At 32.6% G+C, this 26292-nt stretch overlaps 1 protein-coding gene and 1 long non-coding RNA gene across 7 annotated transcripts in view; one reads left to right on the top strand and one right to left on the bottom strand.

The window, feature by feature from the left end:
* The window catches only part of LOC136983821 (tRNA selenocysteine 1-associated protein 1-like), a 76995-nt gene that overhangs the window by 16335 nt on the left and 34368 nt on the right, over window positions 1-26292 (bottom strand). For 2 of the 6 annotated variants that reach the window (XR_010882097.1, XR_010882100.1), the window contains 6 exons: window positions 7134-7188; window positions 7036-7055; window positions 4485-4811; window positions 3953-4015; window positions 3414-3455; window positions 3195-3306 (listed from right to left, as the gene is read on the bottom strand). Coding sequence is in view for 1 of the 6 variants with exons in the window: in XM_067280687.1 (XP_067136788.1) it covers window positions 3051-3306 (256 nt within the window). In the remaining 5 variants the exon portion in view is untranslated. Of the gene's footprint in view, window positions 1-3050; window positions 3307-3413; window positions 3456-3952; window positions 4016-4484; window positions 4812-7035; window positions 7056-7133; window positions 7189-26292 lie in introns of those variants that run through there. The other 4 variants (XR_010882098.1, XR_010882101.1, XR_010882099.1 and 1 more) reach the window with 4 other exon arrangements.
* On the top strand, window positions 23262-24407 carry LOC136983833 (uncharacterized). Its single transcript, XR_010882103.1, has 2 exons — window positions 23262-23809; window positions 24040-24407. It is a non-coding gene; the product is annotated as an uncharacterized lncRNA (long non-coding RNA).

The following is a 26292-nucleotide window of genomic DNA, read 5'->3' as shown; positions in this document are numbered from 1 at the left end:
TAATTTGGAATGATACAATAGCCATAATTATTATTTTTCTAAAACGTGTGATTGTGTTAGGCCTAACATCGAAAAAATTCAATGAACAACACGACTGAGAAAATATTAAACATTGGATAGGTTAATAGTACAAGTAATAGTGTTAACCAAGATATATTAGATAAAGCAGGGGTAATTTATAAATCTGATTTGAGATTCAGACAACTACATACATATATAGGTGAAACAGGTCTTAAGTTAAAATTAAGAATTAGTAAGCATGTACCATACATGTGATTAAGCATAATTATAGTAATTCTGCCATTGCTAAGCACTATAGTTCAAATGGATGAGAGATTAAACTGAATACCATAAAAATAATTCAAAAAGAAAAAAATATAAAAATGTTTATAAGTTTTCTTCTATATCAAAAAACAAATAAGAAAATAAATGACAATCTAGGAAGAGAGCTCAGTCGTAGTGAACATGTGTTACCTACTTTTTTTTTTGTGTGTCTCTAAGTAGCCACGATAGGATGGATTGACTTTGTAAATAGGTATAGTGTAGTTTGATATTGTAAGTAATCTTGCCATCCATATTAGTCAACTGAAATGTATGCAACTCTTTGATGCTTTGTAAATGTTCTTGTTAACACTGTAATTTTAATTGTATTACTCTCATAATAGTTAAAATAGAAATTTGACCAATAAAATAAAAATAAAAAAAAAGAGGTCAACAGACAATAAGGTGTGAAGTATGACAGTTTTTTGGTTTTATAGTATATTGGATTTGATAAAGAAGATAGGGAACATACCAAAATGAAAATATCATCATCAACTACTGAATATTACACAACAGTATATGTAAGGTAGAAAATTAACAGTAAGTGTGATGACAGTGTTTGGTAAATCAACATAAATTTTATTAAAGTTTTTTTAATAGTTATTGTTATAATGTTGTACATAGTAGTGGGTGTAATGTAAACATTGATGTATCTGAATATTGAATTTATTTTTTGTGTGTTTTAATTAAAATACCATATTGTCAAACTGTATATGTAACTTTACTGAAGAGGACTATAAAAAGTCAAAATGCATTATGGGATGTTGAGTGTTAAAGAAATCAGAAAATGTGTGATAAGTCTGACAATTATAACAATAAGGCCAGCAGGCTCATATTGTTATTTACTCATACAACATTTAAGAAATTAAGACTAAAAGCTTAAATCAAACAATCTACATGTTTATGTCATTATGACTATTTAAAATGAAGCAAATTTCAATAAAAAAAACTGGAATCACAATGAATAGAATTGATCCATAATCACAAATTCCTGTAAAATGTCTATTAAAATTAAAACTGCTCTTTTTTTGACAAAAGACAAAGGATGGATTTGTTCAATTCATTTCTATTGTGTGTTTGACTGATTTTGCAAGAAACTCAGCCATGAGATTGCAGTGGTCTATACAGCTTAAAATCACAAAGCATTACAGCACCCTAATAGTGGCATCCCTGGCTTACAAATAACCACAGAAGAAAGTAAAGAAACTAAATGGTAAAAATTCTAGTGATCACTTCTTTGCTAACTAAATCAACTAAGAGAGGGAAAAGGAAAAAAACTAGACACAAAGCACAAATATGTTACTGTAAAATTTATTCAGGTTATTGAACGTGGACACATTTTACAGTAAATTAAACTGCCTGTACCTAAATTGTTTTCAAGCACACCACATTTTGATATGAAACAAAATAAAGGTCAAACGATTGCCATAATGAATTATGGCTACTTTACTGCTACTATTAATAATTAAATTTTAAGTAATTTGGTACTAGAGGCAAATTTTAAGTGCCATCTCTTATTAAATTTGGTAGTGTAACTGGCAATGCATCCTCACAGTAAGCAGGAGTTACGGATTTAAGTCCCGTTCCAGACCAATTCTTTTCTTTTGAAATACTATAAATCCAAACAAAAACATTGAGATGTAAAAATTGCACCAAGTGAAAACTTACAACAGCCAAAAGTTTTCTTAAAGTTTTTCTTTGATAAAGATAAGCTTGGCACTTTGAAGTGAAATGTAGGAAATGACAATATAGGTAAAAATCTTGTGGGTACTGATTCAAAGCACCAAGCTTATCTTTACTAAAGAAAAAACTCCGAAGAAAAATTTTGACTGTCATCTAAATTATCATAAGTTTTTACTTAGCACAATTTTTTTACATCTCAGATGATTTTGTTTGGATATCTATTGTTTTTTTGTTTAATAATTGTATTATTGCATCAAGATGCGCGACAATGAGGTACAATTCAGTCAGTCCCAACTGAAAGCATCACAAATCACCACTTTTGATACACCAAATCTAACATTTGTTTTTAAAGTTTTAATTTTTGCATAAATTTGAGCATTTTGAATAAAATTCATTTGTTTTGATGCAATTTTATTTTTATAATCATAAATTAAGCCATAAAACTGAAATAGGTCTATGGAATACCCCAGTGAACTTTGACCTATTGATCCGGAAGTTTCGTTGTACCTCACTGATAACGAGAAAGGCTTAAGTTTAAAATTTTAGCTTTCTAGACCCAGTAGTTTCTCTCTACATCTATCTACAATGCTAAATGAAGAAAAAGAAGAAAATAGTTTTTTTTTGGCAATTTTTTGCACTTTTCACATTGCTTACATTTTGGCAACCATTTTATAGAAAATCTTGAAATTTTGCACACTACCTAAGAAAACAATTATCTTTAAAAACAGATATTTGGAATTACTTTAGACATTTGGGGCAGAGAAATCGATCTCTAAAAATCAGCAACTCTGTATATATGGTCAATGACTTTTCCTTGGTAGAATGTCATTGCTGTGACACTCAATTATTTAATCAATATTAATTTTAATAAGAGATGGCACCCGATGTCTACATCTAGTACCAAATTACTTAAAATTTAATTATTAACAGTGATTCATTATGGCAATTATTTGGCTCTGATTACATATATCGGAGCTTTGAGATGTTTATATATATACAAAATAAAGGACCGTGCGCAAACCTTATGGGTAAGATTAAAATATTACCTGCTGAAAATGCTGCTGATACTGAGGATCTGTATATGCAGCATACAATGACTGATCGTACGTATAGTAATACTGTTGGGCGGGTTGCTGCTGCTGCTGCTGCTGTGGCTGCTGCTGCTGCTGCGCTGCCGCCGCCGCCTGCTGTTGCTGTTGATAACCTTGCCAAGCTGCATAATAACTCTGATAGTCATATGCAGCAGTTTGATATTGATAATATGCTGAATAATCTTGTCCTGGAACGGTTGAAGTGAACGCCCTGAAAAATGTCTAGATGAGTAAACTAGTAATATTTTGAAGTTTAAGTAAATCTGAATAAATTTCCAGCAATTCACAAATAGGATGACTAAAAATTTTTAATAATACCTTTTTATTAAATATTCAAATTACAATTAAACCTGTCCAATGCTGAAATAGCCAATTCATATTAAGTTCAACATCTATATATAAAAATAAAATATACACTAGCATATATATCAAAAATTATTACAATAATATATTATAATATATACAGTAATTGTTTGGATAAAATAAATTTTCAAGTTTTTTCTATTTCTGTAAATATATTAAATCAGTAATTATATTTAAAAAAAAGCACATAAAGTAAATGGTTATCAATTTAAAATATTAGTTAATTTACTCATTAAAATTGTAAAAATTCAAAGTATCTGTTTTGTACAGTAAGATGTAATTATTAAAGAACAATTCAAAATAAAAATTTAAATAAAATTTTATATGAATCAAAATTTTAAATATGTGATTACGGAATAAAACAAAAAATTAGATTTAAGAAAATACTTTTTTGAATAACAAAGATAATAAAATTAGATGCGAGAATTTTTATAGGATAAAAACAGAATTTGGAAAAAAAGATAAATGTGAAATATAAAAATTAATATACTTACAGATCTGCAATTCATTTTAAACAAAATTTTACGATAATTTTTATTTCCTCATTATAAAAATATCTAGAAACATTTTTTTAATGATTAAAAATGTATCAAAAGCTATTTCTTAATTCAATATTAAATTCAGCAAAATTAATCTTATTTCCCATTATTTTTCATTTTGTTATATATATATATTTATTTTTCCTTAATTAAGAATATTTTTTCAATTACTTAAATTAATTACAAACAAGTTACAGAAAATTATTTGACAGATCAATTTAGAAAATAAGAAAATCTTAGTATTAAATATTTATGTCTATATGAAAATTTTTTTAAGTATTTAAGAACTGTTTTAAAATTATAAATTAGTATGATTATTAAAACATATTCTATATTCACAACATTTATCAATTCAATTTCAAAATAACTCAGGCAAAGTTTAACAAACAACAACAAAAAAAATAAACACTTCCAAACTCAGGCTCAAAAGATAAATGGCAACTAGAACTTTTTTTTAGCTTTTTCAATAGATCATAACAGTACTTACCTCTTCGGAGTAGCTACGCTGACGCGAATGGGTCTTAAACCCACCACGTCTGCATTCTGCATCTCGACTAAAGCTGCCTGATATTCTATTTCACTTGTAAACCTCACAAAACCATAACCTTTACTAACTCCATCTTGATCCAAAACAACTGATGAAAAGGAAAAGATAATAATAGTAAAATACTGGAAATATAAAATGTTCAAATAGATAAAGCACTTTTTACCTTTTGCTGCTTTGACAGAGGGATATCTAGATGAAAAACAATTATACAATTCTAAATCATCCACTTCTGGAGTCAGATCTCCCACAAAGAGAGAATACTCTTTTCTAAAAATAGCAGGTAAACCAGAATAAATTGTCATTACTTCCTTTTAGAAATCACACATGCCAAGTAAAATGTGTAAATTCTCACGACAAAGCACTTTCTTTAAACATTTTTTCAACAAAACTAACAATTTTATAATTACAATATAAGTGGCAAATGCTTTTTCTTACTTTAACTTATTTATTTTGGAAACTTTACTATTACAGAGAGAATGTAGCAATAGATAAATTACAATCAACGAAAGTCAACACCTGTTATGAGGCAATATTTTCACATTAAATACATGAATAAGAATTTATGGATTTAAGCTTAATTGTTATGTTGACAAATAAAAGATTAAATTAATGAAGAAACTATCAAAATTGAGTTTAAAACTGTATTAAAAGTACTCTGACAAATAAATAATTTAGGAAACTGAATGATGCAAATCATCATAAAAATGCTTATTAAATAAGCATAAATATGTTTACAATCTTTACTAATGATAAAAATAATGAAAATTGTAATATTGTAGTAGTAATTAGTTAAAATATGGAAGGAGAAAAAGTGTAAAGATAGTTGTTAAAAAATGATGACACTTCCAAAATTTAAACCCATCTTTTCCCATAAAAAACAAAATTACAAGGTAGAATGACATAGCGTAATCTGACTAATCATTGCAAAGTTTTCTTACTTTTGTGTATTTAGTCAACTTCTATTTAGCATCATCATTTGTTTGCCTAAGAAACTGACCATAAATAATGTAGTAATAAACTGAAATCTCTCGAAACAACTAGAATACGTAATATCAAAGTCTATACAACCTTGAATTTGAGCCAGATGATTTGGTGATATTTTTAACAAAGAATGTACAATTCAATAACAACAGATACTAAATGTATCTAACATTTATGGGAGGAGAATCCATTCACACAAGTATTTATTGGTTCTTTACAAGGGTGGTGCTATATCAAGATTTGGTTGTCATTAGCAAAGATCAAACTAGAAACAACACAATCAATATTTTACTATAAACACAACTTGTTTAAAGTAGAAGCATTTTACACAAAAAAAAAAATAAAATAAAATAAACCACTTACTCCATCACAATAATACAGTATTATTGTGCTACCATTTTAATTAGTCATCCAAATATCTCAAAAAATATGCATCCTATGCAAAAAAATGTTGTGTCAAGAGGAACACAAAATGGCACTAATTACTGCTAAAATGAACATGTCAAATGGGCCTCTTATTTTTTTTTTTTATTACATATTCAAATTTTACAAGGAAAAAGTAAAATTTTTATTTGGAACATTTTGGCCAAATGATGCATCTATTGGAAGTTGCAAACATTGGTATTTTTTTAGTTCAATAGTTGTGCATTCACATGCATATCTGTGATTCAGTGATTCAGATTCAGAGGCAGCTACAGCCTATTAATAATACCAATATCTTTATTGTACAAAAACAACACAAAAGTTTGTATGAATTTTACTTACAATAGCAACTCTGCAAGCAATGACTTTTGAATTTTTTATCTTGGTGCATGCAGTGACTTGCTGTTATAAATAAAATTTATATAAACTTTTGAATTTATTGTTTTTTTGTACAATAAAGGTATTACTATTGCTATCATTCATTATTATTAATATACAGAGGCAGCTGAAGTGTCAGATAAATGTGTCTGTGCAAAATTTCCATTTGAAATATTTTAGTGACAGTAATGCCACCTACAAGGAAACAGTGTCATCTCATATACCCCTTGATGGAGAATATTTTTCCCCCCAGACAATGCATTTTTTTTTGGGATACTTTGGACAACTGACTAAAATGGGACAACTTGTCTATGATATAATTTAAAGTTTAACAAAAACATGACTGATTTATCTAACATTTTAATATTTATCAATAAAATTTAAACCTTAAAGCAAATTCTTTATGTAACCTTCATTTTATAGCAATTGTTCTTTAATTGTCAGTGTAAATTATCTTGTTATTAATTTGCAAAGTATCAAGATTTACATAAATTTCATTTCTGTAAATGCTTAATTTTTTTAAAACTAAATTAAAAAAACAGATCTTCAACTTAACTTGACAACAACGAGATATATTTTAGAATTTATTATTATTCTTAATTTAATTATAACTGCATTTTTTTAAATGTACAAAGTTGTGCGGATGGAAAAAAAATCTCTCATATCAGTACAAGATACATTTTAATACATCAACTAGAAAAAAACCTACCTTAATACAGCAACAACTAACTGTGATAAAAAAAAAATGAAATCATATGAGCAAAGAATTTTTTAAAAATTCACTGTAACTTTATTATATGATTTTACATTTTTAGTTCTTTTATATAGAAAACAAAATTGCTTCAGAATTTCTTCTTGATACCTGAAATAAATATTAATTTTGAATAAGAAAGTTAATTTGTGTTAAATCAGGAGATTTTTCTTCTACAAAAATAATAAAATTTGAATTAATAAAAAATCATTCTAGTCACCATTCATTTCATTATGCCTGAGTTATTATTTTGAAATAATAAAATTAAATTTATTTTTCTATCTTCTCAAATGGAAAAAAATTAGTAAAAAATAATATTGTGATGTATTAATAAAATGAATTGTGTAAAAAAATCATTGAAATAGTTACTTTCAACTGTTATAGTAAATTCTTAAAACACTCAAATTTTAAAATTATTTGAATGAACAAACATTCATATATAGAATGTCCAAAAACTATGAATTCTTATGAATTACTTTCTAAAAAAGATATTTGTTACATCTTGTGCCTTTATCATATTTTGGAAACAAATGTTGATCAATTATGTGATGTCAACCAGTTTATGAAAAAACATTTAAAACATTCCCAAATGGATTACTACTATTACTACTACTTTGAATGTGTTACCAAAGTGAAGTAAAAACACAAGTTGCTATTAGTAAATCATTATCAAACATGATTTTAGAATTTCAACAGTATAAAAGCAAGGATGGCCAAACATTATCACAATAAAAGCCACACATTGTATCAGAAATATGAGAACACCTTATATACACTTAAAATACCATAGTTACAGTTACTATACTATAGTAAATATCATTGTTACTTTACTGGTGCTTTAAGCTTTCAGTTGCCTATTAAAGATTAAATTGTGAGTTACATTTACAATCCCTCTGTATATTACACTATGTGATAGTTTTTTATTAGTTTTCTGACTATGTGTAAGTAGGAGGTACTGTACCAAGTTTATAAAAAGAAATTGTGTAAGTATAAGGAAATTGCAATAAGAGTCTAGAAGAGCTGCACATAGAGCTCATGAGAGTTACTGTATATCCATAATGGCCAAACTGCAACACATTATCATCACAAGATTTTAGATACTCAAGAAGAAGCCATGTACTGAATCTTTAAATTTTAAAATTTGCTATTAAAACAAAAATATACATCTATTTTTGTTCTAATAAATTTATATATTGAATTGCTTATTTTATTTGGAAATTTATTGTAGTACATGCTTTTCTAACAAAATTTTTTTTATCTAATTCATTTTCATTCTCTTGCCAACTCACAAAAAAACTTTGATTTATCTTAATAAATTTTATATTTATGAAATTGCATCCAATATAGCCATACAAGGTGTTTGTCAAAAATCATCTGTCATTTACTAAAACATCAAATATGTTATAGATTGATTCCTATTGATTATCAGTTCAGAAACAAAAAAAATCAATACAGTCATGTTTGTTTTGAAAAGAATTAATTGCTTGTTATAGGTAATTACTTTTTATTTAAAAAAAATCAATTTTCAAATTTTAGACAAAATTAATAAAAATTGCTCAGGTCAGTATTGTACTGTGTCAGTTAATCCACCCCACCTTCAGTTTTGCCTCTAGCAACAGCCATTAACTTCAATGAATTTACTGTTTATTATCTTAAAAATTTCTGTGGAAGACTTAACACACTGTTGTAACTATCCAGCAAAATTTCTTAGGTTTTCACTGGATATATCTACTAGGCTGCATGTTACTATTATCTACCAGTAATACTTGATGCTGTTACAGCATGCATTACATTTCTTTCTCTGGGCTATGGTAGTATCCAACAGACTAAAATTCCAAATCCAATAAACAATATTGTTTGTTGGATTTGGATACTCGATTTGGAATTGTTAGAACAGTGAATATTCCTCTCATTAGAAAAATGCACTGATCGATACTGGACCAACTGTGTATTTCTTCATGCAACTATATTTGATGTCTAAAATTATTCAACAAAAACACAATCTAGTGGGGTAATAATAAAAGTAGAACAATGTGCATTATTAACACTGGCAATGTGAAAATGGCATTTTTATTTACAACAATATATTAAAACAAAACTCAGTAAGGCCAAACCCCATTTACACGTTTTTCAAGAAAAGTGAGAAAAATATACAAGTGAAGCTACTTTTGAATTTCTTGCAGAGTGAATATAATTCAATTCACCACACTGCACCTTTTGTGTTGCCTTGAAAGTTTTATCGAAAAAACTCTCTCGACAACACAAAAGGTGCAGTGTGGTAAATTGAATTAATTATTTGCTGAGCATGTATCTGTTTTATGAGTGAATGTAGTCATCAAAAAAGTATAGCACAACACAAATTAACATTATATAACTGAATTGTGTGTAATTCTTAACAAATAGTCTCAATTTACTACATGTATAATACATTTGAAGAAAACTTAAAAAAAAGTAAACTCCATGTGAAATTAAGTTCTGTACTTTTAAAAACTTGGTAAAACTTCTGTTCTTGTTTTTTAATGAACTAGTCACCACTAAGTGAATGAAGTGAAACAATAGAGAGTCACTCTAAAGGTTACTCATACTGACAGCAAATAGTGAAAAATAAAAATAAAAAAATAAAAAACTAGTGGGGAATTTTTATTTGCTTAGTGAAATTGGTTTACACTACAAAATATGCAAAGTGAAAATTTTCAGAAACAGTGTCACATGTCACTCTGCTTTTCCATTTGCTAGAGATTTACTATCAGAACTAACCCAAACTGAATACATAATTTGCTTTTTCACTTTTCTAATATTGATAATTGCTTTAAATTTTTCCATTTCAAAGTGAGAGATTGTATAAATGTAGAACATATAACTAAAATGTTCTATAACACAGAAAGTACCCTGCAGAAAATTTGTAATGTAAAATTGCAAAAAAATGTGCAATGAAGAACCACATTAACCTGCCGTATGTTTAAATTTTTCTCGAATGTGTGTCACTTCACACTGAATTTTTTTTTCTAATTTAAGCCTAATGAAAATTCCTCCCAAGTAGTGAACTGGCGTGGACGTGGTGGGGGCTAGCGGCAAGTATAGAGGATCTGAAGTTCCCACCTTGGTCTCAGCCATTGATGGAGTCTTTAGACTTGGGCCTGAAGTTCCAGAGCTGTCAGAGTATCATGGGCTTTAGGTATGTACCAGGCCTTAATGAAGCTTGTTGTCCGTGTGCCATGTTCCTATCCATGGCCACCATCAGAGTTTCTAACGTCTCCCTAAACTGGAACCTATCCTTGTTCAGGTGGATGGCAACCAGAGCTGCAATTTTGCATAGAGGCACACAGACTCTCATCAATACAGAAGAGAGACTGGTGCAGTTGAGGCACACTGGTTATCTGCTCTGGTCCCGACAATAAGAGAGCCAAAATGGTCCCTCAGTAAGTCCAAAGCCAGATGATGATCGCTGTAGCTGTAATTAATGGGATTTACAGGGAGGTCTTGTCTTTGAATGAAATAAGTGGAGTGTAGTCATTTGGACTTGTCTGATGCAAATTGGTAGGCCTGCCGATGGAAGTGTAGGCACTTGCCAGCCTGTGGTGTGGTGGCACTCAACAAGGACACTGCTGAAACATGGTAGGGGCTCTCTGTTTTGGTGGAACGGTCCCAAGACCCCTACTCACGATGGTTAAAATATAATTATTAAGCCTTTGTGTCCTTTCTATCGTAATTTAAAATTTATTTTGTATACTAGTACTTTTTTTATATATTAACAGGATTTATTTCTGGAAAATTGGAAAATGTAGAGAATGGGGAATACAGCTGATGAAATAACAAATTTAAAAACAGAAATATGGTATTTACAGAAATGTAAAATAGAAGCCATAAACATTACGCTAGGTGAACTAAATAAAAAAACATTATTTCTGATCTGTAAGACTAAATATCTGCATCCATAGTTTCCAGTATAATAAGTCCTGTTAATATATAAAAAAGTACTAATATACAAAATAAACTTTAAATTAGGTTAAAGTATCTGCTTATATCGAGATGAACACTATACCCTGGGCTAGTGAGTAAAGTCCCTGATTAGCCATACAGGATGCCGAAACTTCAATTTCCACATCGGTACAGACTGGAGGCCATGAATCTGAAAATCCTTACCCTCTGGAATCCGACACACACAAAGCAAACTCCTGCATCCACCCCAGTGGCATGGGGTCAATGTTTTTGAACGCAAAGGCAGGTAAATACAGTCAGTACTGCCTCAGCCTATTGTAACACAGACCACGTAAAGCTCCTTCTGTCCAGTAAAGGAGAATCAGTTTCCCAAGAGGAAGACTAGGCTTCGCACACCCAGTGCTGGCGTGCATATCAAAGCCAATGGGGCAAGGAGTCGTACTCCCATTGCCAAAGCCTTGCCAGTGGCAGGGGGATAGCGCCTGTAGTGGATTACAGGATCCTGCTAACTGATATCTACTGTGACGTGCAGTCAGCAGAGCCGCTCCTTGGCATAGGGCCAACTTCCGCTATGCTTTGGGGGAGTGGTACTTAAAGGCTTGACAATGCATTGGATGGCAGCATATGGTCCTGGAGAATTGGAAGCAGAAACGTTTCCTAGTAGGGATGATGGGGTGGCCCAAGCCAAGCAACCAGCTGGACTGGGGTGACCTTGGGTAAGTGGCCATTTAAATGGGTAGCTGTGAGGTGGGTTGAACCACTTGTGGGGAAACTCTTAAACGCATACTCTGATCCCTGAAAGGATTCTGGGCAACTGTGATAGGTTAGGATCATACAAACCCGTCTCTTTTATTTAATTTTCTTTATGGTGACAAATGAGTGAAAAGTGCAAATGCATTAAGAGTGCGTCGAGTGCAACTGATGCGCGAATTGTTGTCGGAAATCTGAAGGCTACTTCGAACCCGGAAAAAGAGAGAGGGACAGTGGAAAGTACAGTCAATAACAAACCACTGAAAGGGTGGGTCTTGCAGAAGCATAAGCCAGCCAATGACCAGAATCAAGAGTCCAAGAGTGCTGGGTAAACAGATGCCATAGTGTACGAATCATATATAATATTCATACTATATACTTGGTGTTGGGGATTTGGGCCTCTATGGTGGGGACTACTTTGAGCTTAATTGTGCGAAGGGAAATTGTGAAGGTATCAATCCCCATCGAGGCTGGCAGTTCCAATTTGAATACTGGCACAGAGTCTGGGAATGTCTTTAATACCACCTCCTCTAGTGAGGAGAGTGAGTGGAGGGCCACTCTTGCGAACAGCTGCACCAGGTGAAGGCAAAGCAGCCAAAGCTAAAGTGGTGGAACCTGAAGGCGATGAGCCTAAGAGGGAACACCAAAGCTGTAACCATAGCAGAGGGAAAACCCTCTACCAAAAACAAGGGTGGGCTGAAACAGAAGAAAGGTCCAACCGCAGCAGCAGCAGGGAAGAAAAGTCCAGCAGCTGCTAAAACACTGTTGTTGGCACCTGTGGTGACATGGGAGGAACTTGAGAAGGTCAAAAATAGACAGGCTGCATTGGATGGCATGCATGATGAACTGACAAAGCTCCTTGCAAAAACTGACAGCTGGTGTCAGAAAGCCACCTGCGCAGTAACTTACAACCTTTTTAGCAAGGTTGCAGCTATTCTGAACATCCAGGTCAAGATTGCCTCCCTCCAGGCTGAGAACAGGACCTTGAGAGAGGTCGTGGGTGGCTGACAACCACCCAATATGCTTTCATCAGCTGTTGAGAAAGATAAAGCAACTGTGACAAGTTGTGTGTGCTATGTGATTGTCGCATCCTGCCTGGCCTCCAAGCAAAACCAAGAGGGGCCACAGGTTGTTGCTAAACCAAAGAAGGTACTGACCATGGAGCACATGCTCCTGGTGTACTCTAGAAGCAACGAGCAGTGACCAAACATGGTTGCTGCTGAAGACGAGCATTAACCTGGCTCGCTGACCAATATACTGAATCCAGGGAAACCCCATCTGAAGGGTGAACCTTGGTGTTATCATTCATTCAGATTTATTAATGTAACAAAGTTACATGACCTGATGTCACAAATGCATAATCAGGTATTATAATACAATATATTTGTTAGTTGGTTTTACAGACATAAAATAACAGTACAGTAGAAAAAATATAAAAGTAAACTCACACCAAAGTTGTATATACTTCTGATAGATAGCACTGTTTCAGCGCATGCGCCATCAGCCGCACCGACACCCAAACACGCTGACAGTCGCACATTTAGCGCGTGTGCTTTTCGGCACATGCGCCATCAGTCGCGCCGATTTAAAATCTCCTTCGAACCGGCGAAGTTACCGAACGCTAAAAGAATATATTATTTTTTTAAAATTCGCCAACGAAAATTTTCCGTTATCAGTTTGAAACGTTTGGCACGTGCCACTTTCAAATTTGTTCTTTCTTTATTCGCCTGAAGACAACAAACGTAATTTCGTTGAAAGTGCTTGCAGTAAAAAGAAGAATTTACGTTAATGCTGAACTCGGTGCTATTTATCAGAAGTATAAACAGTACAGTATCGTTGTAAAATTGCAGGTGTATGTTTTGATTTTGAAAGGACAGCCCTCAGATGGGGCTGTTCGAGAAAGGACAAACCTCAAGATAGAAGTACTATCAAGACTAGCTAGGCTAGGACTAGTCTTAGCAGAGAAGTGATTCGAGCCATCTATAAGATGAATGTAGAACGTGTTATCTGTTATGCCTGTTATGATGTATGGTGGAAGGATTCCACCATCAAAATGAGCAGGAGGACACTGTTTACGATTCAAAGACCTGCTGCCCTGCAGGTAATGAAAATGTACAGAACTGTGTCTATGGAGGTGGCCGGGATCTTGGCCAGGCTGCTGCCATTGCCTCTGGTAGTCAGCCAAGAGGCAGCCTTCTACAGGCCAACAGTGGAAAGTATAGAGGCTAAGCATTGTAATCAGACGTACCCAGTGGTGATATTCGAAATAGTTAACAAAGGGTTCGCTAGCAGAAAATTTTTCCCTGTTTTTCCCTGACAATCACCGACAAACGAAATGGAAGTTTTGGCTAGAAGTAAATACAATACCCTTTCTTTTGATATATCTAATAATCAGTGGCGTATTTGGAACGTAACGAGCCCTGGGCGAAGACCAGGTAACAATAGTATATTAGTGCTGTCGACCTTTTTTTTAGGCAGAGAAAATTTTCACCCCTGAATGGCACTGCTGATAATAGACAGATGTCATCATCTCTTGAAATACAACAATATCCTTTTTATTTCGCTGTCCATAGCCCGACACGTCTTCCACAGCCATGTTGTATTATCTCACACGCGTGGGATTGTGGAATCTCTCTTATGACTAGATCTAGTTTCAAGAACTTTCTTGAATTGATTACGATTAAACCTTGTTTCGGTCGAGAGAGATCGCACCAAGACATAGTCCCCAACCTTGGTCACAATCTAGATTGAAATGCTCAGTGCGAACGGGGTATAAGGCTCCAGTTTAGTAGTATTACAGAGTATAATACGTATATATTAATATATTAAAAAAAAAAAAAAAAAAAAAAAAAAACAAAACCACTGAGAAATGTTCCGTGTGTTTAACAAGGTTCAGAAAACTGAAAATTTTAACAACGGGTTCAGCCGAACCTGTGCGAACCCGCTGAATATCACCACTGGATGTACAGTACTAAGAGTCCATCCTGCTTATACGATAGGACGAGACTGGGATGTCGGGCAACTGACAGGCAATGGTGTTGAAATATACACTGATGGCTCTAAAGACAGTAGCTTAGTACGTGCTGTGTACTGTGTCTTTTCTGATAGAGTGCAAGTATATTGTCAATCAGACTGAACAAAGAAGCGTCCGTGTTCCAGGCAGAACAGGTGGCCCTGGAAGGGATGTCCCAGTGGATCCTACAACATCCGGGTCCAGAGCTGGTCACAGTTTACTCAGATAGCCAGTCATTGCTTCAGGCCCCGAGTGATGAGTTGGCACAGGAGATCAGAGGTAGGGTACTGAGGTGGTTCCGAGACCAAGACCACATTGGGATCCCGGGCAAGTTGTGTGCTGACCAACTGGCCAAGGCAGGGGCCCATTTGTAACAAGGATGGTTGAACCCTCAACCACATACATAAAGGTACTCACTCTACTGCAACGATCAATAACATACTGGCAAGAGCGCTGGACTCAAAGTACAGTAGGTAGGTCAACCTATGCCTTCATGCCTGAAGTTCGCAATACTCCAGTGTGATGTTATTGGCTTACAATGCAAATACTGACTGGACATGGAAGGTGGTAGCTGCTCCTGTGAGTGTCCTCCTGGTGAGGCAAGGCACAATGTACTTGACTGTCCTCTTACTGAGGATTTCCACCAAGGGGCTGACCAAATTGACTGGTCTATGCCTTCTGATAAAGTACTTCAAACATTAGCAGCTATACCACCCACCAAATAAACCATCACCAGCTCATAACTCAAAGATGAAAATGTTCATAAAAAATTTTTCTGTTTACGTGTAATAGACATCCCCAGGCATCAACAATGTCAAACAAACAGCTCTTAAAATAGAATGTTTTTTAAAAGTTTGGCTTAATTACATAATTTGGACGCTAGGAGCTAGTAAAGGAAACTTAAAGAAACTAAAGGAGTTGATGGAAAAAGTGATAGGTTTCTTCAACCTATAAGCTCAGGGGGCAGGGTCCCCTTTTTTAGGGGAGGGGACCTTGCTGACTGTTACTAAGAGCTGGTCTCTCATTGGTAGAGAACTCAATGTGTAGTACAGGCTGCACCAAAAACATATGTCCATGTTAGAGGTTGGACTTGAGAGTGAGGAAGGCAAGGATGGTTGGTGGTCCCTCTTGAGTTACACCGGAACCTGAGCCCGAGCATTTATCTCAGGTTGGACTTAAAAGAGTCCAAGACACCCAGTATCTGCTGGGTATCAGACCAGGCCTATGGTTAAGACAGTCTCTAGTTCCACTTGGCAGAGCAGAGGCAAATTACTTGGAGTTTGTTATATGAGACTAACAAAAATTACGTTTTAGAAAATAATAACAACAATAATAAATGCTCCCGTGGTCACTACCTGGTTGTGGTGGGAGAGCCCAGTAATTTTACCGAACAACAAAATAAATTATTCACAAACAATGAAAAACTCTTCTGCAGACAAATCAGTACCAAAACAAACACTGATATACAGCACAGTAGCACACCAACAGAAGAAGAACTCACAACTTATTGGTCTTCTCTTTGGTCCAGTGCTGCCATGCACAATGCTGATGCAGGCTGGATCGAAGAGGAGAACAAAAACTTGCATAACATACCAACTATGCCCTGTGCTGAAATAAACGTACACAATATCCGCTACACTGGTAACAGAACACACAACTGGAAGACACCTGGTGTAGACAACATTCACAATTTCTGGTACAAAAAATTTACATCACTGCACCAGGAACTAGCTAAACATCTAACACACATCATCATCAATCCACAAGACATGCCAAAATTTCTTATTCAGGGCATCACCTACATGAAACCTAAAAACAATACCACAGACTCCACACAATACAGACCAATTACATGTCTTCCAACACTGTACAAATTATTGACATCTTGTATTGCAAACAAAATATACAAACACATTGAAGAACACGACATTCTCATGGAACAACAAAAAGGTTGCCATAGAAATCACAGAGGATGCAAAGAACAGTTACTCATAGATTCAGTCATTCTATGGCAAGCACACAAACAACACACAAGGCTTATATAGACTACAGAAAAGCATTCGACACTGTACATGGATGACATAAAACTTTATGCATCCACACAAAAACAACTTCATCAACTCCTACAAATAACACATTCATACACCAAGGACATACAAATGGAGTTTGGCCTAGACAAATGCAAAACACTTCACATAGAAAAAGGAATCCTGAAGAAAGAAGGTTTTGCACTTGAAATGGGGATGTTATTGAATCCATGGAAGAGGGCGAGTTCTACAAATATTTAGGATTCCAACAGGCCAAACTAACAAAACATACACAAATAAAGCAAAGATTAATTAAAGAATACCAAAGTAGGTTAAATGCTATTTTCAGAACACAGTTAAATGCAAAACACACAGTTACAGCAATAAACACATATGTCATCCCAGTACTCACATATTCTTTTGGAATTACACATTGGACTCACACAGACCTCAAGCAACTCCAAAAGGAAAACAACAACAACACTATGCATAAACATCATCGTAAATCCACCATAGAAAGATTAATCCTTCCAGGTAAAGATGGCAGACGTGGCCTGATTGACATAGTTAACCTTCACTACAAACAAATACAGTCACTGCGAGAGTTTTTCTACAAAAAACAAGAAACATCACAGTTACATAAAGCAGTAACTCTAGCAGACTTGAATAACGCACCATTAAATTTACACTCACAACACATGGACACGACACAACATATAAAAAGCATAGACACCGTTAAGCAATCGTGGGCTCAAAAGGCACTCCGTGACAGACATCCTTACGACCTGGCCCAGGATTTTGTTGACAAAACTGCGTCAAACAGCTGGTTAGCTCGGGGATGTCTCTTTGGGGAGACGGAAGGATTCATGATTGCCATACAGGATCAGGTCATAAATACTAAAAACTACAGAAAACACATACTCAAAGATGCAACACTCACAAATGACACATGCAGAAAATGTCACATCATGCCAGAAACTATACAACACATCACTTCTGGTTGCAAGCTTTTGGCACAGACAGATTATTTACACAGACATAATCAAGTAGAGCAAATATAATACACCAAGAGCTTGCAAAAAAACAAAAATTATTAGACATCCACAAACCATACTACAAGTATATTCCACAGACAGTATTGGAAAACATGCACAAAATGTACTATGACAGAGCCATAATCACAGATAAAACAATTTACCACAACAGACCAGACATCACACTCATTGACAAACACAATAAAATCACATACATTATAGACATAGCCATTCCAAACACTCACAATCTACAAAACACATTCACTGGAAAAATCAGCAAGTACACAGAATTCACCCAGGAAATAAGGCATCTGTGGAGAATGGATAGTGCGCTTATCGTATCTGTTGTTCTCTCCTGTACAGGTGTGATACCACATACACTACACAAAAGCCTGGGAACATTACAATTGAATAGAAATACATACATCACACTACAGAAGGCCACAATATTGAATACATGCCATATTGTTAGGAAATTCCTGAATACTGACACTAACACACTTATTTAATTTTAGTTTTGTTTTGGTTGCTATGTGTGACATCTAATGTTTAAAAAGAAGGAAGGTTTCCCCACTTCAAGTCCAAGTTTGGACAAGGAGATGGTAGCTGCTCCTGTGGGTGTCGTCATGGTGACGTGAGGCACTATGTACTGTACTTAACTGTCCTCTTACTGAGGATTTCCACCGAGGGGCTGACCAAGTCGACTGGTCTATGCCTTCTGAACAAGTACTTCGAACGCTAACAGCTATTGTTTCAAGGAGGAACTCACTATCTCGGATCCAACACGGAACAGGTTAAACAGAATTTGACCATAATTAAGAAAATTATATAAAGTATATTAAGCAATATAAATTTACATAAGCAGGATGTTTTTTCTATTTTTTGAATTATGTAGGCTTTTACAAGTTGATGTTGTAAATTCAGAATTATTTAAAACATTGACCATTTGAGATAAGATGTACAGTACATCTGTAATTTGTTAAAATATTAAATTAGATCAATAAAATTCAAATTAGTCTTAGGTACTGTATCATTATAAATACAATCACAACGTCTCAAGAAGAGTTGCTATTAAGAGATTTAAAAGTTTAATTAAATAATTTAAATAAATTTAGGCCTAACTGGAAGAAAAGAATTGGCCCGAATTTAATAATTAGAATTAAAATTCTAATTATTAAATTTAGCAAGAGATGACACCTAACGCCTAACTACTACCAAATTATCTTAAGAGATTTAATTTCAAAAGAAGAGTTTTAAGAAATCTGTAGATTGAATTGGTTAATATTTATCAAACCATGTAATTCTAGATAATAGTTAGGTTTGTGCCAATAGATGAGGTGGAAAGCAACTGCCTCCAGCACCAAGGTATAACAGAGCCACAGTTTATAGAAATATAAGTACACCTATACCTCGATTTACACGGAAGATAGGTTCCTGAGAAAAACGTATAAATCGAATTTGTATCTTTTTGAATGTAAAACCGTGTAAATTGAATAATATGCAAAAAACGCATAATTTCATTGTTTATTAATTATGAATTTTTTTCAATTTTTTAAAGGTACATAAATCAAACAAAAATATTGAAAGGCAAAAAAAATATATATTCTTTTATTAATTAAATACAAAGTACAAAGGAACAAAAAATAAAATCTGAAAGATTCATAAAAATGTAATGTAATTGTGTAATGTAATGTAAAAAATGTAATTAAAAATAATGTAATCGTTTGTTACTTATGAATATGAAAAATTAAAATTTTCTGGTTTAAAACTATGTGCAATGAATGCAACTTCATGCATATGGGGAAGTACCCTATATCGGTTACTATTTGGCAGATTGAAATAAAACTGTCACCTAGTATCCTAAATATCAACTATAACATATAATTAAGGTGGATTGGAATATAGATGTAGATTAGAGTTAAAAATTGTTCCTTTTGATCATAGCCAGTTTATTTTTTAAACCGTGTAAAAGCGAAAACGTGTAAAAGTACAGTGTAAAACGAGGGATAGGTGTACAGTACATTCATGCTGTTTTTAGGCTTGCCTTAGTTGCCGAAATTATTCAAATGGTCCTGATAACAGTTAATTCTTGAGATAAAAGGGAATTCTTTGAAATGATAAGGCAGATTTTTACCAACAATCTGAAGAATGAAAATGAAAAAGTTTGTTAAAGATTGGATAATTATTACAATAGTATAATTTATCTTGCTATTGAAATCTTACCTAAAATTCATGTCTTAAAAGGACTGGCCCATAAGGATTTCAATTTCAAATTTTGATCATCATTTATCAATGCTTAACACTTACCAAGCTGGTCCAGTTGACCTAGTTCCTTACCTGTGCTGACTGATTTAAGCAATTTTACAATATTTTCTACTGAAAATAAAAAACGATTGACTAAAGCTAGGTAAAAAGTAAAAACAGTTTCTGATATTGGAAACATTTATCTGTACAATACTCGATTTTGATGTGTGTGGGCTTTATTTTTATGTATTATGCATTAATGTTATTTTGGCTCGTTTTAGAGATAAAGATACAATGAAAAAAATTAAAAGCTGCAATATAGCTTTAAAATTCATATTCTTATGTATGAAATATATAGTACACCAATGAATTTATTCATAATAATAATGTACTGTATCAATATTATTAGTAGACTTTTTTCTAACTACCAGTTTTTCATAATTGAGTTGGTTCAGCAAATGTACATAAGACGGCATTAGCACTATCAGAAATATAGGAATTTGACTTTTGTAATAATAATAATATCTAAAAAGTATAGAAAGTATGTAATATCATATAAACTATACATGTTTAAAATAATAATGAAGTTACGTGGCTTATTTGTATCTTTTCGATCTCAGTTAGGCCTAATTCATAATCGTGACATTTTTTTCAGATAAATCGATATAATCAACACTATATTTGTTGATTTTTTTATTAATGAATTCAAACAATTATTAATTAGTATGGTAATGCGCCATATCTAAACTTAACTTATATATAAAAAAAATAAAACAACTCGATATTTGCTTGCAAAATATGGCGACAAAAATCAGACAATCGTAATTGGACAAAATTGCTGATATTTCAAAATTCTGAATAAATAGTGCCGACTATTTATTAACAGACATACTAAAATACACAAAGAAATCGTATTTTCATTGCTGAAAACGTATTGTTACATTTTGAAGCTAGAAATTACAGGATATATTAACAAACATAATATTACATTTCTAGCACAGTAAGTGTTAAAATAATGCAACTTTGGACAAGATGTAAAAATTAGAATGCCAACAATTTCACTCTCTCTCTCAATAATATTCCACATATCAAATATTTCAAATGTAGCAAACAGTCAGTTTCAAAATGTTTGTTTTGAGTGTATAGAGCAGTGTTACTCAACCTTTTTTTTTTCTCAGGCCACACACATGATAGCTATTACACGTGAGCTGCAACATAACGATTATAATAAAAAACTTATAATTTCTCACTCACCCTAGAAATTTAGTGTGACTGTTGATATTGCAAACATTTTTTCACAATTTCATTTAAATTAGGCTTGTAACTGCTGCATGCTACTCGTAAAACGGCATCCAGGTGTGAATCAGTAAGCCAATTTCTATATATATGTTCTTTGCATATTTCATTTTTGAGTATGACATTTCACACAGATACAGTGATGCGAACAACATAAAATTTGAGCACATTTTTTTACAGAAAGGATAAAAGGGACTTACCAGTGTGGGTGAAGTGACAATCTATTTTTGCCACAAAAATTTCAAAATTTATATTTTGACTGCATTATTTACGGGCCATGTCCGGGCCACTCACAAAAGCTCAGCGGGCCGCAGGTTGAGTATCGTGGGTATAGAGTATCCAAAATTGTATGTCGAAAGACCTTTGTTCCCAAAGAAATTAGAATTGTGGACTCAAAAATGCACATTAAATTTGTTAGATATACATGGTAGTGTTGAGATCTGAAAATCTGTTAAAACTGAATAGGCACAGCATACTAGTGTTTTGCTGTTAGATTTGATAAAGTCTGGTGGCAGGTTATGTCAAGATTATCAAGTACAAGAAATTCTCAGGAGATCTAGTATTTAACAAAAACAGCATGCACAAATTCTTATTTGTCCTGACAAAAGAATTAAAAACTATATGGAGATGAAGTAAGCCACATTTGTCTAGAGCAGTGGTTCTTAACTAGTGTTCTGTAGACTTGCTCAAATGCTTCACGGGAAAACTATTTTATTGCAAATTTATTCCAATATACTGAAACATATTACTTTGTTTGTAGACAATTCCATGTTTATTTTATTCAATACAATAAAGATTATTAATTTATTGCTTCATTGCAATAGTAAACACAGAATTGTTTATCAATTTTTGAATATATTGACAAATATGCTTCACACAATAAAGAAGTGTATAAATAGTGTTCAATGGTTTCAGAAAGGTTGAGAACCACTGGTCTAGATGCAATCTGACATAAAATCTGCAAGAAAGGTTTTGATTAACTGACAATTTTATAATCACTGATGTCATAAAATGCTTTTTTCTTTATTGCATGTTTTTTGTTGATATTCCACATCAACAAATTAAGATAATTCAAGTGCATATTATGTATTAAATACAAAAGCATACTTCAAAACTTAGTTTGCTTAGAAAAACAATTTGAAATCTGACTTAAATTAATATTTTATAAACTACAGTAATTTTAAAATTTACAAGTTATAATGTAGAAGTTAGGTATCAATTAAATCAAATATTTAAAATCATAAAATAATAATAATAATAATAGTAAACATTTCAATAACTTAAAGTGTGTATTTATTACTAAATTATCATCAACAGAATAACATTATTAATATACATATTTTAAATAAAATTTTATCCAAACAATTACCTAAAAATTTACATCAAGAGAAGATTTATCACCACATGTTCAGTCAGATTCTCTTTTTAATTTATTAATATTAAAATACCCATGAAAAACTGATATTTTTCTTAATTTCAAAAATAAACATTACTTTATTATACTACAAAAAATTTAAATCAGATTAATCACTATCATTTAAATACCATAATTGAAAATTATAATAAAGTAATAAAATTTAAATTTTTATATGACAGGTTTGCACTTCAAATTCATAGACTTATGTATTTTCAAAACTGAATTTATAATATACAAAAATAAAATAAGCAAATAATGTAGGAGTACCATGTAAAATTCTGTGCTTCAATAAATATTTGTCTTTTTTCTACTGGAACAGATAACTTTGAAAACATGTAAGACCATAACATTTTTCTATTAACATATTGAAGAAAAGTATTGATATGACTGCAGAATAATAGTGTTCAGCAGTGATATTGCATGCTACTATTCTGTGGTCATATCAACACTGTTTATATTACGTGGTACGATCCAAAAGTTCGGAGAATGCAGTAATCTATGACAACAAAAGCATGTATTTGAAGTTATAGCGTATGAAATGGATTCTACCAAACCACCCCTACGTGTTCAGGTCTGTTTCGCCCATGTCACTTGATTAAACCGCGAGCGCTGCCTTTTTTTCTGGAGATAGTTACCTTTGTTCTGCAACGTAATAAAAATGGAGTTTCAAGAACAGCGCTGCAACATTAAATTTTGTCAGCATTTAGGTAAAACACCTATGGAGACTTTAAAATTGCTAAGAAAGGTGTACAGTGATTCCACCATGGCGATATCGAAGGTGTACGAAGGGCATCGGCGTTTTAAACAGGGCCGAGAATCCATCGCAGACAATGAACGCTCTGGCCGACCTTCGACTTCACGAAACGCGAAAAATGTTGAGTTGGTCTCTCAATGTGTTTGCAAAGATCGTCGCCTAACCCTTGAAAAAATCGCTGAGGCTACTCACTTATCAAAGACTAGTTGCCAGCATATTTTAACGAAAGATCTTAACATGCACCGAGTGTCTCGGCACGTTGTCCCTTGGTTTTTGACTTCTGAACAAAAAGGAAGAACGAATGAGAATATCGGGTGATTTAATCTACATAGCCAATAAGGATCCAGCTTTTTTGAACCACATCATAACAGGTGATGAAACGTGGTGTTGTTTATTAGATATCCAATCAAAACGTGCTTCTTCAACATGGAAATCACCCTCCTCACCATGATCGAAGAAATTCCGGCAGGACCGGAGCAAAGAGAAAGTCATGATGGAGGTATTTTTTGATTCTCAAGGAATCGTTCATTCAGAATTTATTCCTGAAGGCAGAACAGTAAACAAGGAACGTTATGTAGACATTTTACGTCGTTTGAGGGAATCCATTAGTCGTAAACGGCCACAGATCTAGCGAAGTGGAGACTGGTACCTTCTGCATGACAACGCACCTGCACATCAGTCCCAAATGGTCACACAGTTTCTCGCCAAAACTCAAATTAATGTGCTTCCACACCCCGCCTATTCACCGAACTTAGCCCCGTGTGATTTTTATTTGTTTCCATCAATGAAAAAGCATTTGCAGGGACGCCGTTGTGTGTCATCAGATGAGGTGAGAGCAGCATTGCAGAAGGCTTTATGGGAGGTTTCAAAAAATGGCTTCCAGCAGTGCTTTCAGAAGTTATACGAGCACTGGCAAAAGTGTATCGTCACCCAAGGTGATTACTTTGAAGGTGGTTGTGCATCGGCAATATAAAATTTTTAAGGTAAGGAATTTTATGCTAATTCCCCAAACTTTTGGATCGTACTACGTAGTTAGCATCAGCTAAAATAAACAATTCAATTATTGTATTAAGAAAGGTGAAACGACGATCATGTACTAGGTATTGATGATCACACAGTTTTAACTTAATTTGTGACTATACAAAGAGAATGTGCAAATAAAAATACATCCTCAAATACCAATAATTGATGCCAATAAAATACATATTCTTCAGAAAACAATTATTGTTTTGTGAAGAATACAAAGACACGTATTTCATTGATTTTTCCAAAATTACTATTAAAAATGTTAATTTTATGTCCAACGTAATTACTGGCTTGTTATGCAAACCAATCCCAGCTAAATTTAATATCATAACTAATGACTAATGTCCCTATACAAATGAAGTCCAGCATCTCATTGATTAGATATTAATTCCCTTCAAAAAAATTAAATTGAAAACTTTACTGTCAGAAATATATCAGAATTTTCCACATATAGAAATAGTTAACTATATCCTAGTACTTTTAACTGTCTTGTGACAGAAGTCTAAAGGTTTTTGAAGAGCAAGGACCAATTTAAGAGGAAATAGTTATTATAGATTATCTAAAATGTTAGAGAACTCAGAAAAAGATCTGTGCATTTATGTATTTTTTTTTATAGTTAGATCCACAGAGGTATGTATCTGTATGTATCTGAAAATCTATGATTAAAGGAAGGCATATGCCTCTCTAGAGGTACATTCAGAGAGAAACAGACTGTTTACCAAAATTTAGAAAAATCTATTACAGCAGCATTCTTGAAACAATTAGAAAAAAAGTGAATTATATATATATATATATATATATATATATATATAATTTTCTACATTAAGAAATATATATGATTCTACACAGAAAAGTATGACAATTGCAATTTTATTCTGATTTTTATATTTTTATTAAATTTCATACAGATTTTCTCCAATCTTTTTTGTCAACAATAGTTTTATCAAATGTAAAAAGTTTTAGGAATACATCTTTGCAAATTAACAGGTAATTCTAATGTATTAGAAATTTCAATTAAAATCTTATTTACAATTTTTTGTAATTTAAAATAGACTCAAAAATTAGACTATTTACAAAAAATATAACTTCAATTATGAAGTAAAATCTTATTATTTGAATGAATTTTCAGTAATTTTTAAACAATTCTTTCAACAACAAAAAAAAAATTTCCTGTATAAAGTGATATCTGCTTCATTTACATAGAGAATTATGTTTTTGTGACATTTATCAAAAGTGTCATAGAATTTGCATTAAAATCAAATTTATTTTGATTTAACATATAGGATTTTGCATCATCCAATAACCTATGACAAAACTTGTAAATACAAAAATTATCAATTAATTTTATCAAGCTATCAAAATATTGATTTCATAACAGAAAATTTCTTACATATCTTCTTGTGTTCTTTTTGAATTAATGCTTTCAATGGATGTATTTTTTGAATTAAATATATACATTGATTAATGTCATTTTGTTAGTTAGGGCATTTATTTTTATAATCCAATTTTCATTTATCACAAAATATCACAGTTTCAAAATTAATTCACTAATTTAATCATCTACACAACTTGTGGAAAATGTAGAAGTTACTCTTATAATTCTCAAAATTTTATTTAACAGATAGTTCTGTAAAGGTTTACCAAAAGTGTGTTATAGTTTGTAATTATTGACTTAATTTTGAATTTTTTAAAAAATGTTTAAATTCACAACCTTA

Source organism: Centruroides vittatus, unplaced genomic scaffold (assembly GCF_030686945.1).
Source record: "Centruroides vittatus isolate TY-2023 unplaced genomic scaffold, ASM3068694v2 contig_89, whole genome shotgun sequence".
Taxonomy (NCBI): Eukaryota; Metazoa; Arthropoda; class Arachnida; order Scorpiones; family Buthidae; genus Centruroides; species Centruroides vittatus.
The sequence above is the reverse complement of the archived record's forward strand: the minus strand, read 5'-3'. Positions and strand labels throughout refer to the sequence as shown.